The sequence below is a fragment of the Dermacentor andersoni genome, chromosome 4 (genome assembly GCF_023375885.2).
Source record: "Dermacentor andersoni chromosome 4, qqDerAnde1_hic_scaffold, whole genome shotgun sequence".
NCBI lineage: Eukaryota > Metazoa > Arthropoda > Arachnida > Ixodida > Ixodidae > Dermacentor > Dermacentor andersoni.
The window spans coordinates 152018876-152043548 of record NC_092817.1 but is presented as its reverse complement, the minus strand read 5'-3'; the positions used below and the strand labels follow the sequence as shown (position 1 = coordinate 152043548).

At 50.7% G+C, this 24673-nt stretch overlaps 1 protein-coding gene and 1 pseudogene across 1 annotated transcript; one reads left to right on the top strand and one right to left on the bottom strand.

Moving 5' to 3' along the window:
* Positions 1–24673, bottom strand: part of LOC126523490 (uncharacterized) — a 230211-nt pseudogene that overhangs the window by 61093 nt on the left and 144445 nt on the right.
* Positions 2851–5838, top strand: LOC129385628 (uncharacterized). Its single transcript, XM_055072456.2, has 3 exons — positions 2851–4045; positions 4177–5177; positions 5290–5838. The coding sequence occupies exons 1-3, from the start codon at positions 3145–3147 to the stop codon at positions 5521–5523; spliced, it is 2136 nt and encodes a 711-aa protein (XP_054928431.1). The 5' UTR covers positions 2851–3144; the 3' UTR covers positions 5524–5838.

The following is a 24673-nucleotide window of genomic DNA, read 5'->3' as shown; positions in this document are numbered from 1 at the left end:
AAAGGCTCGCGGTACTGCAGTGTTTTCAGGCAGCTCGTCGCAAATCACTGAGAGGGATGAAATACAACCCAGATTGGCTACTCGAGTGCATTATAATGCGCATGAAGAGTCCAAGACTCTACGAGCACGTCAGAAGAGAGGGAATACTAACACTCCCGAACAGAACCTGCTTGAAGACATATATGCGGAAGTATAAGAGCGGGTTTGGCTTCAACTCCCTTGTGCTTGCAGGGATTGGCAAGAAAACGAAGACCATGGATGAATTCAGGTGCCACGGTGGCCTGATAATAGATGAGATGAAACTGTCGGAGTGTTTCAGTGTAGTTGGAGGGGGAAAGATTGAGGGACTTGTGGACTTAGGAAAATTCACCCCCGAAAGTGAGAAACATGTGCCTTGTGATCACGGTCTAGTGGTCATGTTTCAACCTCTAAGCGGTTCTTGGCATCAAATACTTGGTGTTTTTGCCTCAAGGGGCAATGTGAAGGCAGCTCTGTTGTCGAAAATCGTCCTAGAAGCTGTGATTCTTGCCGAAAAAGCTGGCCTGAAGGTTGATTTTGTGACAGCTGATGGCGCTTCATGGAACCGCTCTATGTGGCGCATATTTGGAATATCTGGTTCCTCGAGCTGTGTGAAGTCGTCGGTTGCTCATCCTGTTGATAAAGAAAGACGTCTTTTTTTTATGTCAGATTTTCCCCACTTGATAAAATGCGTAAGGAACGGTTTCCTGAAGTGCTTCTACAAAACTCCGGATGGTGCTGCCTACATTGAGCACATCAGGGTGGCACACGAGGAAGATAAATGTGCAGTCACCCTCAAGGTCATGCCAAAAATTAGTGCATGCCACGTGAAGCCCAATAATTTTGAGAAAATGAGGGTGAACTTAGCATTCCAACTTTTCAGCTCAGAAGTCGTTCGTGGCCTTTTCTTTTACAAGAATGAAATTCAAAGGAATTGGGGTGACCCAGCAGCAACTGAGGCATTTGTCAGCACAATGGCCAAGCTAATAGAGGCGATGACAGCACGTATTCCATCCGAAGCTCTAAGACTTGGGTCCATTCAAGAGAAAAACATCAAAGATTTCATCGAGTACCTTAACAAATGGGAAAGATCCTTGGCACCTTCCAGAGTAGGTTTTTTGTCAGCAAGCACAGCTGAAGGACTGAGGGTTACCCTCCATGCAACATTAGATCTGTTAAAGTATGTCCATGACAAGCTTGGGTACAAGTACTTGCTGACAAGCCGCCTTTGTCAGGATAGCCTGGAAAAACTGTTTGGCGTCATACGTCAGTTTTCCGGCTGTAATGACCACCCCAACGCAACCCAGTTCCTCATCACTGTTAATTGCCTAAGTTTTTATAACTTAGTGAAAGCGCCGAGCAGCGGAAACTGTGAAGGAGGCACCCTGCAGTTTTTGCTGGGTGAGAAGGAAGCAGGCGGTGAAGTGGATGAACTTCTTGACAGAGGACAGATAGAAGATGCTTCACAAAGGCTCCAGAAATCTGAGCTTCTCTCTGACCATGTGTACAATGAAAAAACGAGCGACAGCCGCCTGGTGTTTTACATTGCAGGGTATGTTGCACGAAAGACCATCCTGAAAACTCACTGCAAAGACTGTTTTGATCAGCTTCTCGTGAATCCGGAGAATGCTAACAAAGAACTCTCGACATTTACCAAATTTTGTGACAAAGGTGGTCTGCTCTACCCATCCCACGAACTTTTCTCGTTTGTAGAGGCGTTAGAACTCACCTTTTCTATGTGGTTTAGCAACAACCAACTGCACTATGACAGCCTTGATCAGCTGACATGCTGTCTCAGGAAGAACAATGTCTTGATTGGCTGTGAACTTCATGGGCTGAGTATTACCAACCACATCACCAAGTTTTTCCTGCTAACACGCCTTCATTTCCCTTAACAAAGAGAGGGAATCATCGCGGGAAAAAAAGAAGCACTTGAAACTGAGGCGGGTTACCTAAGGACTGTTTGGAAGAGGTTTCACTCCCAAGTACCAGGAAATCATTTTATTTTGCCGCTACCAGAGCAGCTTAGCAAAATAAAGCTTTATTCAGAAATTTTGCGCATTTGAACATGTGGTGCTTTGTCCGAGTACAGCAGAAATCAACCCGTCGCGAAATAATCTACGCTGTTGGGCGATCCAACATGGAAACGGTAAGTCTGCTTTCTCTTGACATTCTGCTCAATTTGGAATTAACTCAGTAATATTTCCGGCTCTCTTGTACAACCAAGTGTCCAGCAGAACCGATTTCTGTAATATAGTGAGAGCCATGGAAACATGACGAAAGAAAAACTGCGTCCGCCGCGTATAAAACACGCGTTTACCAACGCTGCAGCCGAAGAATCTGACGTGTATGCGCGCTGCAGCGCCATCTGCCCCTTTCCTTCCAAAGCGCTTCGCCTGCCCGGGCGCGCTCCTCACACTTCCCCCTTGTAGCCACTGTACCCTGACACACGGGCACTCTAAAGTTCTTTAGGTAAGGGGACATCTACCGGAAAGGCGTTCAAGTGCAGTGACACACGACAAAGGAGTATCTCCTCTACGGCAAAGTTCCTTTTCGGGAAAGGAGATCGCGCAACTACTTTTCGAGCGAAAAAGGAGTAACTCTCGCACACAGCGTGCACAACTCGTCAGTAGAAGGAAACCTGCCACACAACTACGGTGCCCATAGGTATTTTTTTTTACCTTACGAAAATGTTTTAATTGTTAGCGGTAATACAATTTGTCGAATAGTGAAGATTTCCTCTAGCTATACTCTCAAACGCTCGCATAACGTCGCTAGTGCCGCCATGTTGAATTCCGGCAGTGTCGTCGTCGTTTGCTGCGCGCATGTTACAGTGCTCTAGAATATTGGGTAGTGGGTTCAGGAGCCGGCGGGCTACACGCAGTTCGCGAGGCGGCGAATGTCGACAGGTCCCGGATGTATGCGGCGGCGCTGTTGTAGCGTGGGCTGTACGGCTTGGCTGGCGCGCCCTTTTCGGCTGCTTCTTTCCTCGCTTTGCTCGGCTGCTGCGTCGCCGTGCTTTGCTGTGCTCCCTGACCTGACTTTCCGTGGAAGCACCTGACGTTTTTTTTTTTTTCGGAGGCCTGTCGGCGTCAACGCGTCTTGACGCGTCAGCATCAAGAGGCAATGTCGGGTCGTCGGCGTCAACGTCATTGCTTCGCTCCCGGGTGTAAAACAGGATACCAGTGGACAAAAGGCGAGCAGCCGTCACTTTTCGCAGTGCCAAAGGATGAAAGCCGACGGAAGCAATGGGAACGGAACCTGCATCGAAAGGACAAGGTTTTAGACGAAACCTGCTCCGTCTGTGAGTTACATTTCGAGCCAGCATGCATTCTGAGGGACTATATTCATATCATTGATGGCAAAGAAGTCCGCATCCCACGAGGAAAGCCGGAATTGTTACCGAATGCGGTGCCAACTTTGCTTCCAAACGCGCCCAGCTACCTTTCGAAGAAAGCGCCGCTACAGAGGCCCCCGAGGAAGCGGAAAAGCACAAGTGCCTGCCCCGATGAAGCGAAAAAGCGATCAGGTTGTCATTCCGTAGATGACGAGGAAGCGAGGTGTACGGACGTTCGCACTGCGTGCAGCGTGTTAACAAACGACCCAGACACTTGTGAAAACGGCGAGACGTCTTTACCGGACGATTTTACGAGGCTGGATGTGCCTTCAGAATACTGGAGCTGCAATCGCATACCTGATTACAGTGGGACTGTGTACTGCAAGCTACGAATGAAAGAAAATCAAACCGTGGAGTCGGAGAGGGTTGTGGTGCTTTCAAGAGACGATGGGCCCGGCGTCGCGTACAGCGCGCATCTCTGCGGCCACTTGATAGAAACGGGACGCATCGCCAGCTGTGAGGAGGGAAATCAACTACTTCGAAAAGTAGATTCATATCGCCTGTGCAGAGGAGCACTGTCAACTAGCAGCGTGCCAAAAAGCAGCCTGACGAAAGGACTCGAAGCGCAGTCGACTGTGCACGAGGGCACATACTTTAGCAAACGGTGTGCTGGAAAGGAGCCATCAGAAGGTATGTAGTTTTCTTGCACGTATGTTGTTATTGTGCCAATTTTATTCAAACTTATGCGCGCACTATACGATTGGCTAACGACACCGACACTGTGGCAATTTATTTTTGCTTTGTGTTGCTCTTCTTTGCAGGACAAGCATGCGTGTCCTGCCGCTACCTCAGGAAGGCCCTGCTGACTCGATGCGCAAGGGTAAAGCGGTCAGTTGAAAAGAATCTGCTCAGTACAGCACAGAAACTGCGTTCAGCACGGCAAAAGAACCGAAGGCTGTCATCACGACTGAGTAACCTGAAGGATGAGCTTTGCAAGATGCAAGAAAAAAATGCTTCTAAGCCTATGGAAGTACTTGAGGCAGAGATCTCGGCACTCAATCCAAAACAACAAGAATGTGTCCGGCAATGTTTCTTGGCAGCGAAAAACAAAAGCAGCAAGGGAAACGTGTATACAAAGGCTTGGATTCTGGAGTGCATCTTAATGAAAATGAGGGGTGCAAAATTATATGAACACCTCCGAAAGCACAACATTATTTGCCTACCAAGCAAGAGTACGCTCAAGCGCTATTTGCGGGCATATAAAACCTCATTTGGGTTCAGCCACAAAGTACTGTGTGAACTGAAGAAAAAGACGCGACACATCAGTAGCTTCAAACTGCGCGGCGGCCTTCTGGTTGACGAGATTAAATTGTCCGAGCACCTGAATGTGACATCTTCAGGCCGTATTGAGGGCTTCGTTGACCTGGGCCCTTTTACAGCTGAAGGGCAGAATGTTCCCTGTGACCATGGGATGGTGGTAATGTTTGTCCCGTTTGCTGCCAAGTGGACGCAGGTTATTGGCACCTTTGCTACAAGTGGCAATGCCAAGGCTGAAGTGCTTGCGAAAATACTTATAGAAGCCACAATTCTCGCCGAAGCTAGTGGACTTCTCGTCGATTTCATCACTTGCGACGGTGCATCATGGAATCGACGTATGTGGAACATCTTAGGAATTGGCGTCAAGAATGGGAAGATAACGTGCAGCCGAGAACACCCTGTGGACCCTTCTAGACGGCTGTTTTTCTTGTCGGATTTTCCGCATTTATTGAAATGCCTGAGGAACTCGCTTCTGAAAGGTCCTCTGAACACCCCAGATGGCATGGTAAGTGCTCAGCGGTCATGAAATGCACCTGTGGCAGCAAACCTCATGAAAGCGGTGTTCTAGCTGTAGCATCTTTCTCAACCTATATACTTCGCATTGTTAACTGTTCCAGGTTTCCATCCAGCCTGTAAGGCAGGCCTTCAAGCTCGACTCGAGCCAGCTCACCCTGAAAGCAATGCCTGGCTTGACATCGGCGCACCTTCAGCCAAATGGGTTTGAAAAAATGAGGGTGACATTTGCTTTCCAACTTTTTGGGAATCGTGTGATCAACGGTCTTCACTTCTACAAGGAGAAGTTGGAATCATCCTGGGGCAACATTGACGCTACTATATCATTCTTCAGGTAGGGCAAACATCATTTAGAAGCAACTACTTCTCGATAATTAGCTTGACGGGCACTAAGAAATAGCACCGATAGGAGTAGCCTTTGTTTAGAGCTGCGTGACATATTGAATTGCTCTGTTCACTTCTTACTTTTCACACCCTTGCTCCTTTGATGCTGCATTGCAACAGCAACATAATTTGGTCGTTGTGCATTTGTGTGCTAAAGTTTATTTATTTTTTTTTTTCAGAACTGTCAACTGCCTCATCAGGACCATGACATCCCGTTTCACTGCACAAGCACTGCGTCGAGGCTCTAACAGTGCACAGATAATTAAGGACTTCCTTCAGCTCCTATCACGCTGGGAAGCGCATGCAAATGGAGCAGGATTCCTGAGTCTGTCAACGGCAGTTGGCCTTAAGGTCACACTTTCTGGCACCCTCGCACTGTTAGAATACCTAAGCACACAAGGCTTTAGGCATTTGATGACGTCTCGCTTAAGCCAAGATCCACTGGAGAACTTCTTTGGCATCGTAAGGCAGTCCTGTGGATCTAATGATCACCCGACACCCACCCAGTTTCTGATAGTTGTAAATTGCCTCTCGTTTTATAATCTGGCAAACACAGTGAGCTCAGGCAATGCCGACAGTAACGATCCAGTCAGTTCCTTGCTGGATGCATGCGATGCTCACACTGCAGAGGCTGACCTTGACAAATTCATTGAGTCTGGAAACCTGTCATTGGCAGAAGCCAAACTAAGTCGCATTTCTGCCGAGCACAGCGGTTATGTGATTGAAAAGAGTGATGACCGTCTGATTCATTACATGGCAGGCTATGTTGCGCGCAAATTTATTGCGCGTAGTGACTGCATAGAGTGCAAAAACTTGCTTTTGCAGGCACCAAACGAGAGAAGCGAAGATAGTGAGTTCACTGGCATTTGCGACAAAGGAGGGTTGCTCTACCCGTCCCGTGTGCTTTTTTTGACAGTAAGGAAGCTGGAGGACTTATTTACTACTTTCTTCAGCCAGGAAAAGCTGTGCAGTAATAGCATAGTTGATGTTATGCTGTTGAGCAAATCTCAGCTTTTATGTGGTGTAGGGTGCAGCCAGCACTCTGATGTGCTTACAGCCAGCATCGTGAAGTTTTATGTGCTGACAAGGCTGCACTTTTATGTAAGGGGCATGAATGAGTCGCGAGAAGCAAGCAGAAAGAAGAAGCTTCATGCCAAGATTGGCCGCTGCGCGTAGTGTCAAGTTGTATCTACAAAAAAAGCATGACAGAACTGTCAAACATTCGAGGATGAGCTGAACAGCATGCAGCGTTCGAATAAAGAACTGGTTTGTTTTTGGGAAACTCTTTTGTTTTGTATTCAGTCGTGTTAATAGATCGGCGGCAAAAGACTGCTCGTTTTGATAAAAATGCATGCCTGAGAGCACTAAAAAAGAGCAGTCGTTTACATAAGTTGCCAATCTTACAATAGTCACGCTTGCTTTCAGTTTACGATAAACAGTTTCCGCAGAACGATTTCCAAGCGGAACTTTTATAGAAACGTCTCTTCATTGCGATTTCTTGTTGGCCCGCAACTGTAATAAATGCGGCTGACATTTGCTCTCCCGCTGCTTGAGGTTTGCCGTAAGAGTCTCGTGATCGATGGCACTTTTGTGCCTGTCCCTCTACCTATAGCCTTTCATTAGTGTGACGATAATTATTTCGCGTACACGTGTTAAAACACGGAGTGGTAGCGCCAATAGAGCACAGTCTGCCGTGCGAAGCATTTGAAGTGCACTCTGTCGTGCCCGCGCATTCGTACCATCGCGCTATTGCATGCTATTTGCTAGGCGATTCCACCGGCCGCGATCACATTTACGCCTCCTAAGTTGCCCGGCTATCCCTCTGTACAGCAGTAACTAACTTTAGGACATGTATTAACGTACAGAGCCTTGTTTATTCGTCGATGGCTCAGACGATTCCACGCCGAGTACACACAGCGCATCGCGTTTCATACAGCCCGTGCTCTGGTGGCGCCACCTCTCGTCATCGACATGAGACGCTTCACCCGCAGCCGCTCCCTGACCCCACTACCCAATATTCTAGAGCACTGTAGCGCATGTGGTGTGTTCACGTCGCGAGATGGAGACTGCACAATCAGCGCCCGCAGGAAATACCCAGAAGAAACCACAGTTGTTGGAATAACATATTGAATAACACGCGTTACGCCTGCGCGCACAAAGGAAGGGACGACAAAGACGTGAAAAAGGACGACAGAAACGTGGGCATCACCAGAATAAACAGCACGCACAGCAAAACACCGGCTGCACATAGTTGCTGGACCAAGTTAAATGGCTGCTAACAACGCAAAAACGCGAATAATATACACGATTATAAGCATTATTAGCCATCAACAATGAAAAAATATATTTTTAGGTTCTACAGTAGCTAAGTGTAATTAAATATACAGCTAATTTTTAAGAATGTTTTCTCTCTTGTGGCTTTAACAGCCAGCGCTATTTTTCTTGCGGCGTTCATCTGAGGAACTTCCTAAAGAAGTTCAGTACGGTGCCGTGTGTCATCGGCGCAACTCCTTTCTGCAAAGGGTCCTTCAGAGTAGCGAAAGGGGTTTACTGGAAAGGACTTTAGTTTTGCCCGTGTGTCAGGGGTATTACAACCAGATGCCGCCCACGGGTAAAGCAGTTCGACAGAGCGCAAAGCGAAAGCTTCAGCGGGCCACGGAGACAGAAGAAGAACGGGAAGAACAACTCGCTAAACGGCACGCTCAGTATGCAGCTCGGCGGCAACGTTCCTCTACTGAAGCAACGGTGGAAGCGAAGGAAGCAGTTATGAGTTTACCCGACAGTGCTTCTACTAGTTCAGAACGGCGGAATGCTACCAAGCGGCAGATGCGTGCACAAGAAACTCCCGAACAGCGACAGCAGCGACTTGAAAAGGAGCGTGCAACCAGAGAGAGGCAAAAGTAGAAACGCAGAAAACGGCGTGCTGAAGAAGCAGCTCTGGAAATGCAGGGACGTTTCACTGATGCTGATGTTGCCCAACGTGAAGCACATGATAAGAGTGCAAGAGTTTGAGTCTACAACTCGTGAGTTCAACAAACGTTTCACTAACAATCCGTTTGGCTATGCGTGTTCAGTGTGCGACCGACTATGGCATAGAGACAAACTTACGTCAGTGACTGCTCTCATGTTTCCTACTTTACTGAGGGCTTACCCGGAGTGGGATGAAGAAACATTACACAGTGCTGTGGTGTGTAACACGTGCAAGGCTAGTCTTAGAGAGCAGAAGATACCCCTGTACAGTGCTTCCAATGGTTATAAATATCCGCCGATGCCAGAAGGACTACCGCGCCTGAATCCCGTTGCCGAGCGTCTTCTGTCTCCTCGGATACCGTTTGTGCAAATCCGGAGACTAATGAATTGGAGAAACGGTCAGTTTGGGATCAAGGGACCAATTGTGAATGTGCCAGTGGATACTGACCTGATGTTGAAGCAGTTGCCCAGAGATGTTGACGACCAACAGCAGATCATGGTGAATATAAAGAGGCGCCGCATTGATAAAGGTGTGTATTTGGCCGACGAGGTTTCACGTCAACAGTGGCTGCCTTGGATAGAAGTTCTGCAAGATTCCCCATTGTATAAGCACTGTGACATTAAGATCGATCTTGATAGGGTAAACAAGATGATTGATGAAGTCCAGGACAATGAGGTGGAACTAGAGGAATGTGGCTGTGATGAAGATGGAGGTGACCCCATGTCAGATGCCATTGCATTAACGATGGATCAGCATACTGTGATGTTTGACGAGGACAGGATTCTAGCTCGTCGTACAGTGACAATGGCCCCGGGTGAAGGACAGAGGCCTATAAGCATTCTGTTTGACACGCACGCAGAAGAGTTGTCATTTCCACAGATTTATCTTGGTCATGCGAGATACATTAAGCCTGAGGCAAGGCCCACAATTACGTCCATGGCAACATCCGAGATTAGGAGAAGCGATAGGCGGGGAGCTCTACCCATGCATGTTTTTTATATGGCCATGAAGGTAATTCGTCACCGTGTGTGCGATAATCTGAATGCCACTTTCAAGAACAAACAAGGAGTGGAGAAGTTGACCACAGCTGATTAACCCCGACAAAGTGGAGAGTTTAATTCACAGGGACATGGGATTCTTAAATGGTGTGCCCAACACTACAATATTGGTGCACCCGTAAAGCCGAACTCTTCGCGATGATTCGCCAATTGGGCAAACCAACGGCTTTCCTAACTCTTTCGGCATCGGAAGTACATTGGCCACAGCTTCTAGAATTACTGAAGAGCTTGAAGGCATCTCCATCTGATTTCGGTATAGACGAAGGTGAGATGAACAGCTACCATGCCGCAGTCTTGGTGAACGAAGATCCGGTGATGTGTGCTGTGTACTTTGAACATTTGGTGCGGGTGATAATGCAAATTCTCTGTAACAAGCGGCTTAGTCCATTTAAGCCCAGTCATGTGGTGGAATACATTAAGCGTATTGAATTCCAACACAGAGGCAGTGCTCATGCTAACATTCTCCTTTGGTTGAACGATGCACCAGAAGAAGTGATCACCAACAACGGCATGCCAGAGACGATAGCATTAGCTGAACGACTCCTTTCACTGAACCATGATGCCCTGAAAAGACCAAGAAGTCAACGGCACGAACATACCCACACCTGCTATAGAGGGTACAATAGGAAATGTAGATTTAATTATCCGTTGTGGCCGATGCCTTGCAGCAAAGTTTTGACTCCAATGGTTTCTCCAGACAAGGAAACAGATCCCGAGGGTGCCAAGCGTTTCGAAATCCTGAAGGAGAAACGAGATTCGCTTCACGAAGCCCTGAACACAACGATTTATAAGACGTATGAATCGATGTGGGAACAACATGGTATCGAAGACTTTGACCACTACCTGAGGGTTATACGTTCTGGACTCTCACGGCCTACCATGATGTTAAAGCGAGATTTAGACCAGTACAACATCAATGCCTTCAATCCCTGGATAGCCGAAGTGCTAAACTCGAACATGGATCTGCAAATAATTCTGGATGAATATGCTTGTGCAGCCTATGTAGTCGAGTATGTGAATAAGGCTGCTCGCGGTGTATCGTCTCTCGGTAAAGCCATCAGGAGATTGCTCAATGATAATGAGACTCAAATGACTTACGGGCAGGCGATACGGAAACTGGGTGTGCATGCACTGAATGGCATTGAGATGTCTGCCCAAGAAGCTGCGTGGATGCTGCTTCAGTTTGAAATGAGCCAAACAAGTACAGATGTAATCTTAGTGAACACTGTATGGCCAGAAGAGCGAATCAGAAGTAGGAAGACTAAACGCGAAATGGATGAAGAACAGTTGGAATTGTCCAGTACAAATATATGGCGTAAGAGTGCCGTGGAAAAGTATGAAGAGCGGCCTCCTGAAATGGAAGACATCACGCTTGCCGAGTTTGTAACAGAATACAACATCAACAAGCTGACTAAGCGAAGGAAGACGGCAATACTTCGGTGCCGGGGCTATGAAATCTCAGATGTCGTCAACTACAAACGAGAGCATGTGATGCTATACTTGGCATTCAGAAAAGAGAATAACTTTCTGGATTGCAATGAGTTTGAAACCATCTTTGACGACAACAAAGAAAGAATCATGGAGGTGAAAACCAAGTATGACAAGGGGGTTTCGACAGCTGAACTACTGGAAAAGATTCGTGAAATCAACACTAAGAATAACCAGGAAGTGTCTTCTAGGAATGCACAGGAAGATGGTGGGGAGTCATCACGTGCTAGACTGGTGCAAGAAAATGACGATACGGACATTGTACCAGAAAGCACAGTTACAAGCGTCGTCGTCGCTGCCGGGTGCCCAGGCGTGAAGAAAAGGGAAGATTGTATGCCTTTAGAAGATTTCTATGCGAGAATGAAGATGACCAACCATCGTCAAAGAATGATAATCGAAGCAGTTATACATCGCGTCACCAACGAGGACGCCAACCCTCTTCGAATATTCTTCACGTAACCGGCTGGGTGTGGCAAGACATTCACACTCCGTTTAATTATGGATGTCTACAATCGGTACTGCAAAAGTAAGAAGATTGGCTACGGGGATAGTGAGATATCCGGGGTAAATGCTTACATTGCGTGTGCCACAACCGGAAAGGCTGCTGTTGCACTTAATGGCATAACTGTGCACTCGGCCTTCAAGATTGGCATGACGTCCGGACAAGACAGGGGCCTTTCTGCAGCGGACCTGAACACATTTCGGGTCCTGTTTAAAGGAGTGAGGTGCGTCATCATAGATGAGGTCAGCATGTTATCATCGGACCTACTAAGACATGTAGATCGGCGACTTCGCCAAATAAGGTGTGATAGAACGGATGAACCCTTTGGGGGCTTTGATATCATTCTCTGTGGGGACTTAAGCAGCTGCCACCCGTTAGAGCAGCCGAGGTGTTCAAGCGACCAAAGGCGAGTGCATCCGTGTTTATCACCGAAGTTATACCGTGGCATCACTTGGAATACTTTCCTCTGACCCAAGTTGTCCGCCAGAGCGACGCGGTGTTCTCGAATCTCTTAACCAAGATTGGAGACGGCGCGCCGTTGGAGGACCTTGAAGTTGAGCTACTGGAGTCTCGGTTTGTCGATCTAGATGGGGCAGCGCAGTGTCCCGACGCAGTTCGCTTGTACTACAGCAACAACGAAGCGGATTCATACAATGAAAAGGTTGCCAATTTAAGTCGAAACAAAGTGGAACATCCAGCGAGAGATGTGGTGTTGGGCCACAGGTCGCAAGAGAAAGAATTGGCTAATCGGGGAATGGAGACCTTTAGTCGAGCCGAGACGGGCAACTTGCCTGCACTAGTTGTCTTGTGTATGGATAAACCGTACATGTTGCTCCGGAATATAGACATCACGGATGGATTGGTGAATGGAATGGTTGGGACACTCAAGCTAATTGAGTATGACGCACAATCAGAACCATGCAGGGTTTGGCTGCGGTGTCCAGCTGGTGTTGGCGTAATGGCCAAGCCAAAACTTGCACAGCGTGGGTTTGGCCGTCACATAAACGGTTGTGTACCCATAGATTTGGTGTCCATGCAATTTCAACTCAAGGGGAAATTGCTGAAGCATATGTCAGAGAAACGAACACAGTTTCCCTTGATACCTGTCAGTGCCATGACCATACACAAGTCTCAAGGAGGAACTTTCGATGCTGTTGTGTATGAGTACGCGTCAAACCACCCGCAGAAACTTGTATATGTAGCCCTGAGTAGGGCCACATGTTTAGAAGGACTGTACCTCACTAATGGCGTTTTTCACTGGTCGATTCGGAGCAGGATTTTTTGCTCCGCGGCAACGAATCCGAATTTCACTGGTCGATCTGGAGCGGGTTCGCGCGTTCCACTGGTCGTTTCGGATCAACTCGCTCCGCGCCGGATCGCTCTCACTTGCTCCGCCGCCGAGACGCGGATTCGGGCGGAAATAGAACGTGTCACATGGCGTCACTTCCGTCTTCAAGCGAAATCGGTACCCGGTCGGTACGCACAACACTGTGTTGGGCATAGTTTGCGGAACCGGTTTGTGTCACGTGCACGCAGACTTTCTGTGTGATCTCCCGCGGAGCGTTCGTGCGCTCCACTGGCAGACTCGGATTGGTGAAAGCCGAGCGCTCGCTCGAGGATTCAGGCGGCTGCTCCAGATCGACCAGTGAAAAACGCCATAACAAGGAAGGGTGCCATAAGTTTAACCACAGAGGTCCCAATGTGGATAACATTCTCAAAGCAGAGTTTGACCGTTTGCAGAAACATACCTTGGAGACTGCGTTCAACCGATGTGAGCAGTTGGTGGCGAACAATACGGTTACAGTGGCTACATTGAACGTTAGGTCATTGTCTAGCCATAGTGAAAGTATATGTATGGACTCCTTGCTTATGTCTGCCCATGTCCTGGTCTTTACAGAAACTGGAGATTGCACAAGAAATCCCGTGATAATAGATGGTTTCCATGATGCGGGTTCGGCACATCGTGTCAACCAGACTAGAAATGCTGGAGTGGCTATATATGTCAGGAAACCTCTCCAAGGAACCATTGTAACACCCCCAGTGCCAACAGAACGAGGAGAAGCGTTGTGCATACAGATTCCAGCCTTGGACTTAGTTGTGGCTGGAGTCTACATATCACCGCAGACTGGCTATGAAGATGCCATTAACATCCTCGCAAATGGACTGCCTGAACGAATGGACAAGAGAACATTGATCTGCACAGGAGATTTCAACAAAGACCCCAAAAGAGATGCAGCATTCATAGAAGCCCTTGATGCCAGGTACTCCTTCGACCTGTGTTCATTGCAACCAAACTCTACGACCCATTGGGGAAGCAGCTTGGACTTGATCCTGCATAGAAATGTGGCAAGAAAGTATGAAATCAGTGATGTACAAACGAAGAGCCACTACTTTACAGACCATCAAAGCGTATTTATAAGTTTGAAAATAAAGGATGAGACAAAGTGACACCTGCGTTGTCATTCTTTAGCTATGAAATACTGGTACAACTAAGATTATCAACCAGTCTAGTAATACTAAACTAATGGCTCGTTTCGCTCTTAGACCGACATTTGCAGCACCGGTTAGAATACAACCTTACACATTCAGGTCTAAACCGAGTAGGCTTGAAACTGATGTTCAGCCACGACCTAGCGTAAGAGAGGCTGAAACTAGTGTACAACCACATCCTCACACATCGAAGGGGAACGTGGCTACAACCGCTGGGGCTACAGCCGCTGCTGCTGCTGGGGGTACGTCCATATAGGGAGTGGGAGTAGTGGGGTAACCAAGGGTGTTTCCAATGTACTTTCCATGGGTGCCAAGAACGCCGTTGTAGCCAGTGCTGGAGCTGCGTTTGTACATTCTGCATTAGCTTCACCGGCAACCACGTATATAGCCGCTACAGCACTTCTCGCCTCACTACTGGTACTTGCACACAGAATGACCAAGAATTAAAATAGCTAAACCAAGTATTACCGAGTAAATCCAAGTATAACCAAGTATTGCCGAGAAAATCGAGTGCCGCCAAGCAATACCTCGCCCTCAAAAAAAAAAAAAATAAGACCGCGCAATATGCAACGCATTCTTGGCTTAACCAAGCTAAGCCTGGCCATTCTTTTTTTCTCTCCCTGTGTCTCTCATCCTTCCCCCGAGTGATCGGCTCGGAAAAGGTAGCCAGGAACGAAGGCGCCGGCAGCCTCCTCCTTTTGCCTTTTCTTTTCTTGCTGTCGTTACTTTTTCGTGAGTTTTGCTCAGCCAAACACAGCTCGCACCTTTCGTACATCGCCGGAGTTCGCCTCTGACAGCCGACCGAGAAGGTCACGTTAGGAGCTCCGTCCGCTTTTTAGTATATTTCTGATAATTAGTTATTTCTTCTTATTAGTTTTTATTTATTTATTTAGGTAGTCAGGTCCACTTGCCGCGTGATGTAGCGCCGTGTTCGCGCACCCTTAATGGGTGCGCGAACACGCCAGATGTGATTTTTTACTCAGAAGACCAAGTGGAAATAGCGGCCAAACAAATTGAAGAGGAAATATCAGAGGGTACTTGGCGACTCCGGTACGCTGCCGGACTCGCCACTTGCACCCCTTCTCGCGGTTGCGGACATCTGCGATGTCCCTGTTCGCGCCGCAGCGGCCCCAAAGGACTCGTGCACCGGTGTCCTTTTCGGCGTCGATACGTCCCTCGACCCTGACACTGTGCGCACGAACATTGATTCTGCGGTGCCCGTTCTCGGCTGCTATCGCGCGGGGCCCAACTTTGTCGTGCGCTTCTCGGGCAGCACACCACCAAAGGAGATCGCGCTCTTCAATATGCGTCGGCCCGTCAACCCCAGGCGCCCCCGCCCCACACAGTGTCGCTTTTGTGGAGCCTTCGGCCATGTCAGCGCGGCCTGCATATCGGCGCGCCGCTGCCTGAGGTGTGGTGGCAACCACTCGATGGTTGACTGCACTGCGAGGAGCGCGAAGTGCCTCCACTGTGGCGGCCGACACAGCGCGACCGAGCCTCGCTGCCCTGACTGGCAGCGGGAACGCCCCATCGCTGAGACGGTCGCATCGTCGATCGAACCCATCACGCGCCACCAGGCAGCCGCCATCGTCCGTGCCGCCGAGAAGCCAGCGCCGAGAGGCCCTCAACCCCTCGCCGCCCCTCGAGCTTCATCGCGCGTCGACGCCAGCCGCACGTTCGCCGATGTCGCGAACAACCGTCCGGCGAGGCCGCCTGTCGCAGGCAACACGTCGACCCCCTCGCCGGCGGTCACCGTGGCTCCCGCTGACCCGCGCGACGCCGTGATCGCGCTGCTCCCTGCCCCCTCAAGTGCGCCACGGAACTCTTGCCGCACGACTCACCTGCCCTTTCGTTGTGTGCCGCTGCTCTCGCCGCCCACGGGGCACTGACCAACCATGGCAGTTAGAGCTCAGGGTGTTTCTCGGCCGCGCATTCTGCAGTGGAACTGCAATTCCCTGCGCTGCCGGCACTCGGAGCTCGTCGAGCATCTGCCTCTGTGCGACTACGATGTCCTCGCCTTTCAGGACACGTATGTGCGTGCAGAGGAGGTCTCGCTGCCTGGTTACATCGGCTACAGCAGTGCCAGTGAGTGCGCCTTGGCACACTGTACTTCTGCGCCTTGCCACGACAGCGCCCATCCGCAGAAGCGCCCCCGCGTTGCGCTGTACATCCGCGCCACCCTCCCGCACGTCCTCATCGACACAAGTCAGCTGTGCAGTGCTGTGGTGGAGTGTGTGGCCGCTACCGTGCGCGTCCGGGACGCCGACACCTCTGTGGCGTCTGTTTACATGCGCCCCAATCGCGGCCGCAACAGCCACCAGCAGAACGACTTCGCTTACCTCATGCGCCTGAGCGCCTCGTTTTCGGCGGACTGTGTCGTCTGTGGAGACTTTAACGCTCACCACCGTAGCTGGGGTGGTGCTCACAGTGATCTGCTTGGTAAAGCGCTCCTTGCTACCGCGTCAACGCTGGGCCTGTCCATCCTAAACAGCGGGAGGCCCACGTTTGTGCGCCGCGGCGTACAAACCTCGCCGATCGATCTGGCACTTGTCTCAGAGCGCTGCTCGTATTTCTGGCAACGCGCACCGGACACTGGCGGATCGGATCACTTCCCTATCACCCTATCACCCACCTGCCCCAGCCGCGGAGTCGTTCGCGGGTGCGTTGTAGTTCGGTGGACGCTCTTCCGCGATTTGTGTCATGGGTGGTCGCGCGACACCGATTTTTTCGCGCACATAGCGGAGTGTGCTAGGCGCGCGTCGCCGAGTGCGGTTGTGCCGGCCGGCACTCCCTGCCCGGACATTAAGCTGCTGAACATTCGCGCCGCCCGCCGCCGTGCCCAGCGCCGCGCCGTCCGCACGGGTGCCGCGTCTGACTGGACTACTTATAACAGACTGGACGCTGTGTGCCGACGGCATGCCAGGCAGCTGCGCCGCCGCAGCTGGGCTAGACTGTGCGTCATTCGCCGACCAGCAAAACCAGCACCGTGGCTGGCGCATCATGCGCTCCCTTGTAAATCCGAGGACCCCAAGTTGGCCAGTCCTCGGCATCGCTGTTGCCCGCGGCATCACAGAGTTGGCGCTCGCCGCCACACCGGCCGCGTGCTCATCGATGGTGTTCAGCTGAGCTGGGAACCGACGGTGTCATACCTTGGTCTGACTATCGACCATCGCCTCACCTGGGTCGCGGCTGTGAAACGCCTACGCGCCGCCTCTCTCCGTGTTGAACGTGCGGTTCGCCGCCTCCTCGCGCGCGGGCAAGGCTGCCCCCCATCATTCGCCGTCAGTGTTTATGGAGCGATAACGCTCTCGCGGGTGTTCTACGCGCTGCCGCTCTGTGATGTGCGCGACTCCCTGTGGCGCGCCGTTGACCGCGACCATCGCAGGGTGCTTCGAGTGTGCCACGGCCTCCCCCGCATGTCGCGAGTGGCGGAGACGCTCGCCGAAACTGGCGCCTGGCCCCCTTCATTGACGGCTGATCTCCGCGCGCTCGCCTATATTGAGCGCCTCTCTCGAGCCCCCGGCACGGGCCCCATCCTGTCGCTCCTCCGGGATCTCCCTGCATCAAGCGTGGGCAAGATGATGCAGCTGTTTGAGAACATCGTGGCTGATCCGCCGGCTCCACCACCAGCCTGGCCGCCGCCGAGCCTCGCCGTGCCCCTGGACGTGTGTCTCGAACTGCCAGGTGTCCGCTCCAAGCAACGCACACCTCTCTGCGCCATCCTGCAGGAGGCTGCAGCGAGGATACAGGACGACCTGGCAGGGAGAGCCCACCTCTACACGGACGGCTCGGTCCTCGAGGACGGCTCCGCGGCTGCTGCCTGCATCGCCCCGAGTCTCGGCATCGAAAACCAGTGCCGCCTGCCCTACCGAGCATCCTCCACCACCGCTGAGCTCGTAGGCATTCATCTGGCCGCGGACGTGCTCGAGCAATCGCCGCACATCTCTCGTGTGGCGATACTCACCGATTCGAGGCCCGCCCTGCAGCTGCTGCTCCTTGAGGAACGCGCCCCACTGCTCGCCCAGCGAGTCGCCTGCAGGCTCCACGCTTTGCAGCAACGGGGACTCGATCTTCGCCTACAGTGGGTGCCCTCACATGTCGGTGTCGCCGGGAATGAGGCCGTCGACAAGCTCGCGCGACCCGAGCACCCAAATCACGCAACGGGTAAGCTCGTTCGACACCACGCCGGTGAGAATCCGCCGTGAGCTCGCGCTGCGCCACCCAGACGGCCGAGTTGCGCGCGGTACGGTGCCTCGATGCCTGCCCGCCGCGCCGCCGTTCCAGGGTGGTGACAGCCTTTGTACCGCTCCGCGCCGCCATTTTGGTTCGACGTTGCTGCCCGCTGCACGTGTCTCCCGTGCGGTCTACGAGTTGGTGAGGCGGCATTTTCGTGCTCTCGTGAGCAACCGACACTGAAAACATTTTCGCACACGCTCTTGCAGTGTAACAGTATTCTTATCGTTCACCCGTGGGTGGGTGAACAAGATAAGAGAATGACGGGCTGCTGCGTTCCGCTGTGCACCGGCTCATGGAAAAAAGGACTGCGGACTTTTCGGTTTCCCCGAGACCCTGAGAGAAGAAAGAAGTGGGAGGCTCAAGTGAAGCGGGAGAAGTGGAAAGCGACTGACACATCTAAGATATGCGAGGCATGTGATCGAAGCTTGCTTGTGCCTCGGAGTTTGATAGGGAAGTTGTCTAAGTTGGTCGGCCGTCGTTTAACGCGTAGCATTTCTTCTTCATACGTCACGTTATAGTGAACTAGAATACTTTCTAGTGGCGCGAACGGAAGGGAAATGGGCGCTCTTGACACGCCGGACGCCACTGACGGCCGCTGGTGGCGCTGCAGGTCTCTTTTCTAGGACCGCGCGCGCGTCGGTCGAAGTCTTTGCGGCTTTGCGTTCGGTACGTTGCGCACGTTTTTCTGCTTGTGGCCTTGAAATTTCACGTGTGTTTCGCGTAGCACCAACGAAGACGTCTTATATCTCTTCGAAAGCACCATGTGAAGTACGCAATGGCAAAGAGAAAGACGGACTCTCACTGTTTTGCTCCGGGATGCCGAAGCGGCTATCCGGGTGCTCCCAAAGCATCTTTGTTTGCTGCTCCGAGGGACGAGGAGCATCGAAAAAAGTGGGAGCGGAGTTTGCGAAGACAGAACAAGCCTCTCACAGAAACCGCTGCGGTATGTGAGCACCACTTTGAGCCGCATTTCATTTTGCGCGACTACGTTCATGTGATCAACGGCAGCCAAGTGCGGATTCCACGCGGTAAGCCATCGCTGGCACCTGACGCGGTGCCTACGCTCTTGCCTGGTTGCCCAGCCTATCTTTCCGTGAAGCCCGTGAGAGCAAGGACTCAGCAGAAAAGACCAGCTCCTGCAAGCGTGTCAACAAATAAGAAGAAGCGCCAGGATTCTGTCAGCAGCGCAGCGAACGACGACAATGAAATTGTGGACTCATCGGGAACTGAAGCGTTCACGACTGGTGCACTTCGTAGTTTAGAAGTTTCCCCTGAGTACTGGTGCCGATTTATGTACGATGGTGCCTCAAGTCTTGGCTTTGCGACAACAAACATAGAAACAAGCCCTAGGCTTGAGGTTGTACATGACAAGGTTGTTTTGTTTGCTGCCACCGGAGATGAAGTGCGCGCACAAGTATTCGTTAGAGGTGCGTTATATGTAGTGACACTGTCGTGTGTTCGCTGGCAGAAGCGGACAATGCTGCGAGAGACAGAGGGAATTTGTGTCTGCAAGGGAGCCATGCTGGACACAGACTTCAGTCAAATAACGGAGCGTTTGACAGAAAAACTACGGGCGGCAAGCATTGTGAGTGGGCGTGGCATTTTCAGCACAAAATGTCAAGGAAAAGTGAATCAAGAAGGTAAGCTCGGCTTCTTAGCCTTTTTTTTTTAAGTACAACTGCGCTATGTGATTCTTATGGTCAAATATTTGAATTTGCAGGAACTCCTTGCGCTGAATGCAAGGGCCTTCGAAAGTTGCTCCTTACAAGAAAGTCGCAGACGGCACGCACCAGAGCCAATCTGTCAGTGAAGAGAGCGTGTGCATTGCGGCTCAAGCTGGAAAAGGAAAGAACAGCTCGTCTGAGAAAACGCACCACCTCCATGGAAGAGCGGATTGTCGCGATGGCGGCAAAAAACAAAAAGATTGCCAAGGAAGATTTTGATGCCAGAGTCGCTAAGCTTCCTCCGAAACAGCGCGAAGCGGTACACCACGTATTTGAAGCGTCATCACGCAAGAGTCCGAAAGGCATGAAGTACTCGCCACAGTGGGTTTTGGAGTGCATAGTGATGAAAATGAGGAGTGCGAAGCTCTATGAGCACATGCGAAAAGAGAACATACTTGCATTACCCTCTAAAACAACTCTTTGCAAGTATCTCAGTTGCTACAAGGCAGGCTTTGGATTCAATACAAAAGTTTTTGATGCGCTGAAACAAGCTACTAGCACCATGGATGAATTCCATCTACATGGAGGTCTCATTGTGGATGAGATGAAGCTATCTGAACATCTCTCCGTAAGCTCTGCTGGCCACATAGATGGCTTTGTGGACCTTGGTCCATTTACTTCTGATGAAGACAAGCTCAATGTAAGTGACCATGGCATGGTGATAATGTTTGTTCCATTCGTGGGAAAATGGACACAGGTCCTGGCGGCTTTCGCAACAAAAGGCAACATCAAAGGGACCCTGCTCACAAAGATTATGGTTGAGGCTGTCATACTGACAGAGAAAGCAGGCCTCAAGGTGGACTTCATAACGTCGGACGGTGCGACATGGAACCGGAAGATGTGGGCCTTAATGGGCATCAGAGCATCTCTGACCGGTTACCCCCGTATTCAGAAATGCAACTTAAGTTGAAGCCCATGCTTGACTTGATCTAAGTGACGCCTATCGCGAACGCGCCGAAGGAAGCGCAGTGAGCGTCTTTGTGCACGTTAACGCCAGGCGTCATTTAAATCAAGTCAAGCATGGGCTTCGACTTAAGTTGCATTTATGAATACGGGGATTAATGCGCCCCATTCCGTGGATTTGAAGCGACGGCTCCATTTCTTTTCCGACTTCCCTCATTTAATCAAGTGCTTGCGCAACGGCCTGCTTAGCCATGAGTACTTGGTGCCAGAAGGGCGGGTGAGTTTTCTACTGTATACATTACAATCCAAATACATCCGAACATAAATAATGCTTCTTTCATTTACTGATGCATATGCATATATCAACCAAGGCGGCATATTTTTTGTTCATTACAGGTCTCCTTGCGAGCTGTACGTAGAGCCGTGGCAATGGATGGGAACAACGTGACACTCCAGGCACTACATGGCATCACCACCAGCCACACTAACCCGAACAACTTCGAAAAGATGCGGGTTTCTTTAGCTTTCCAGCTATTCAGTGACAAAGTTGTCAAGGGCCTGCAGCTCTACCGGGAAAAGATTGAAGAACGGTGCGGTGATATTGCAGCAACACTACATTTCTTTGAGTAAGTACTCCAATAATATAGCACTAGTAATTCATATTAAAAATGTGATGACAACTAGTTAGCTGCATCACCTTTATTGCACAGTCAAAATTGTATTTATGTCGTCTTAATTATGCAGGATCATCCGTGACCTCATCTTGATAATGACTTCCCGGTTTCCTGCCGAAGCATTGAGACTTTCATCACCATCTGCGGACAAACTGAAGAACATGCTGGTACTGCTGGACAACTGGGAACGTCACACAAAAGGACAGCGTGGCTTCCTGAGCCAGTCCACTGCAACAGGGCTCCGAGTTACTGTCTCAAGTGTATTGTCATTGCTGAAATACCCTTGTGAAGTCGTAGGTTTTAAATACCTGTTAACGAGCCGGACAAGCCAGGACCCCATTGAGCACCTTTTTGGTATAGTGCGGCAGTCATGTGGATGCAATGCCCATCCTACGCCACAGCAGTTTGTTGTTGCTGTAAACTGCCTATCGTTCAGTAATCTTGTTCACTCGGTTGCGAAAGGAAATTGTGAGCCTGCAATACTCAGTTCCCTCTTAGGCCCTGATGCCAGTCAGCACAGCGGTCCTTCTGGCAAGCAGCAGCTTGTTGATATGCGTCTTGATGTGGGCAATATTGATGCTGCAGATACTTTAATGCTCAGTGCAGAGTCCGACCATACATCGTGTGCTGTGGCATATGAGCAGTGATGAGCAGTGATGAGCAGTGATGTGAGGGGGTGATTGCCAGGGAGAACGATGGGATGCTTAGTCTCTTCGTTGTTATCACTGAATTGCAAGCGTCCACCCACTCGCATGAGGCCCTCTTTGTCGAAGTACGGGTTGAAAGGCAAAACAGGAGAGCTCTTGTGCAGCGGTCTTTGATTCTTCAGGTTTGAAATGTCGTCGCTGAACGCATCTCGTTGAGCCTTAGCCAACCAGTATCTTTCGGCGCTGAATACTTCTTCAGCTCGTAATGGGCCGATCGTCCTTCCTTCTTTGTTGTGGCAGTTGTCGACAAAGCGGCGGACCCACGCGGTTACTCGCACGACTCTGCTGAATGAACTATAATTCTCAACATTGAAAATTGCCATGGATGACGATGATACTATGGGCATCACCGTCACCTTTCGCTCTTCCATTTGGCACTCCCTAACATTCGAGCTCGGCTCACTTATCATTGGCCAACACGTGTCATCCACCTTGAGCTTGTCAGCGACCTGTCGGCTACAGCCTTCCTGTTGGCCTTTAAACGCTTTGTGGCACGCCGTGGAATTTGCTCGACGGTGTATTCGGACAACGCGCTCACATTCAAGCGTGCAGCCAGGGATCTAAAGGCAATGTTCATGCTGTTACAGGTCGAGGAATTGCAGTCATACTTCGCCGGAAACCAAATCAGATGGAAGTTTATTGTTGAACGGGCAGCTTGGTGGGGTGGATTCTGGGAGCGGATGGTGCGATCTGTGAAAGTAGCATTGCGAAAGGTGTTAGGTCGGAGCAGCTTGAGTTTCGAAGAACTGACCACCGTTCTTTATGAGGTGGAGGCCGTGATCAACTCACGCCCTCTGACTTTCATATATGATGATGCTCAAGAACCAGAACCGCTGTCACCGGCTCATTTCCTTGTCGGAAGGTTGACGACTCTTCCTCCACACCTGCTGCCGGACGAAATTCCTGGCGGTGGAATGCATCTCTCACGACGCTGGAAGTACCGGACTGCCATGGCCGATGGTTTCTGGAGACGGTGGCGGAAAGAGTACTTATTGGAGCTCAGATCGGCACATATGTGCCGACCAACGACATCGAGTGATCTGAAGAAAGGCGCATTGGTGCTCCTGAAGGAAGACCCTTTGAAACGCCACATGTGGAAGACCGCCAGAATTAAGGAAACATTTAAGGGTAGAGACGGCAGGGTGCGGTCCTGCAAACTGGTATTAAGTGGGGGAACTGAGGTGAAGCGACCGATACAGCTGCTGTATCCCTTGGAGATTGTGGAGCAATGAGCTCAATAATAGTTCGCTCATCCGGGGGAGGTTGTTGTATTTCCTCCATTCTGGAGCCAAAATGTCCCCCTCCCCAGCGGCGCCAGACACCAGATAAACCCCCGCGCAGCGGGCCGCCGACGAAGTGGCAAGAACTTCTCAGAGGCGCCGGACATTTGATACCCCTCAAACTACGTGCCTTACTGGCGGGCGCGTTGTATACAAACGGCGAGCGGCGGTGCGGTGGTGCCTTCCAAGTGTGGAGGTGGTGGTGACAACTTTATTGCACACAGGGGAGTTGCGGACACGCAGGTCCTTGGGCCCCCGCACGGCTCCGCTGCACTCAAGCGTTCATGTCCCGGAGGCTCATGACCCTGGCAGCCCGGCCTGTGGCGATGGCTTTGGTGCGTGCGTGGTGCAAGAATGCTTGTGTGGCATGGTGTATTGTGACTTTCTCCTTCTCACTACTCTCTCCCATTTCCCATACCCTCTAGTGAAAAATAAAGCAGTCTTCTTGATGCGCTCGAAGCGAAAGGACGTCTGTCGTTTTTCCATCAGTTCAAAGTTCTCCGTCTCTTATTCCACAACAGCGTCCACCATGTCGGAGTCAACTGTGTTCTCCGTGGAACTGCTGCTGGACATCATCAAACAGTACCCGGTCCTGTACGACAAAAGTCATCCAAGGTACAAGGAAGCGGATTATAAGAAAGAGATATGGAAGAAGATTTCGCAGGATTTGGGTGTGACTGGTAAGTGCACGTCACCTAGTTAATAGCGTAATGGGTAAATTCCTCGTTGGTGTCGCCTATTCTCGCACGGGTGGTTCGGACAGTCTTTCTCGCGCCTGCAGCGCTTGTGTTTTATCAATCATCCCGAATTATACCTTTCTTTCTTACGGCGCTCTACTTTCAAAAATACCATCACTGATTATACCGGTGCTGCAGTAGGGGCCGTACTTGAGACCGGGTCTGCTCTCATGCAGCAGTATCTTCGCTCGGGCCGGGTTTTTGCGTTTGGTGCTCTCCGTGACTTTTCAGAACATTTTAACCCAAAGGGGACCATTAAAGAATGTTTTTGTGAGAGAATAGGTGAAACCAACGAGGAATCTACCGCGTTGTGTTGTCACGACGGTTTAAAACG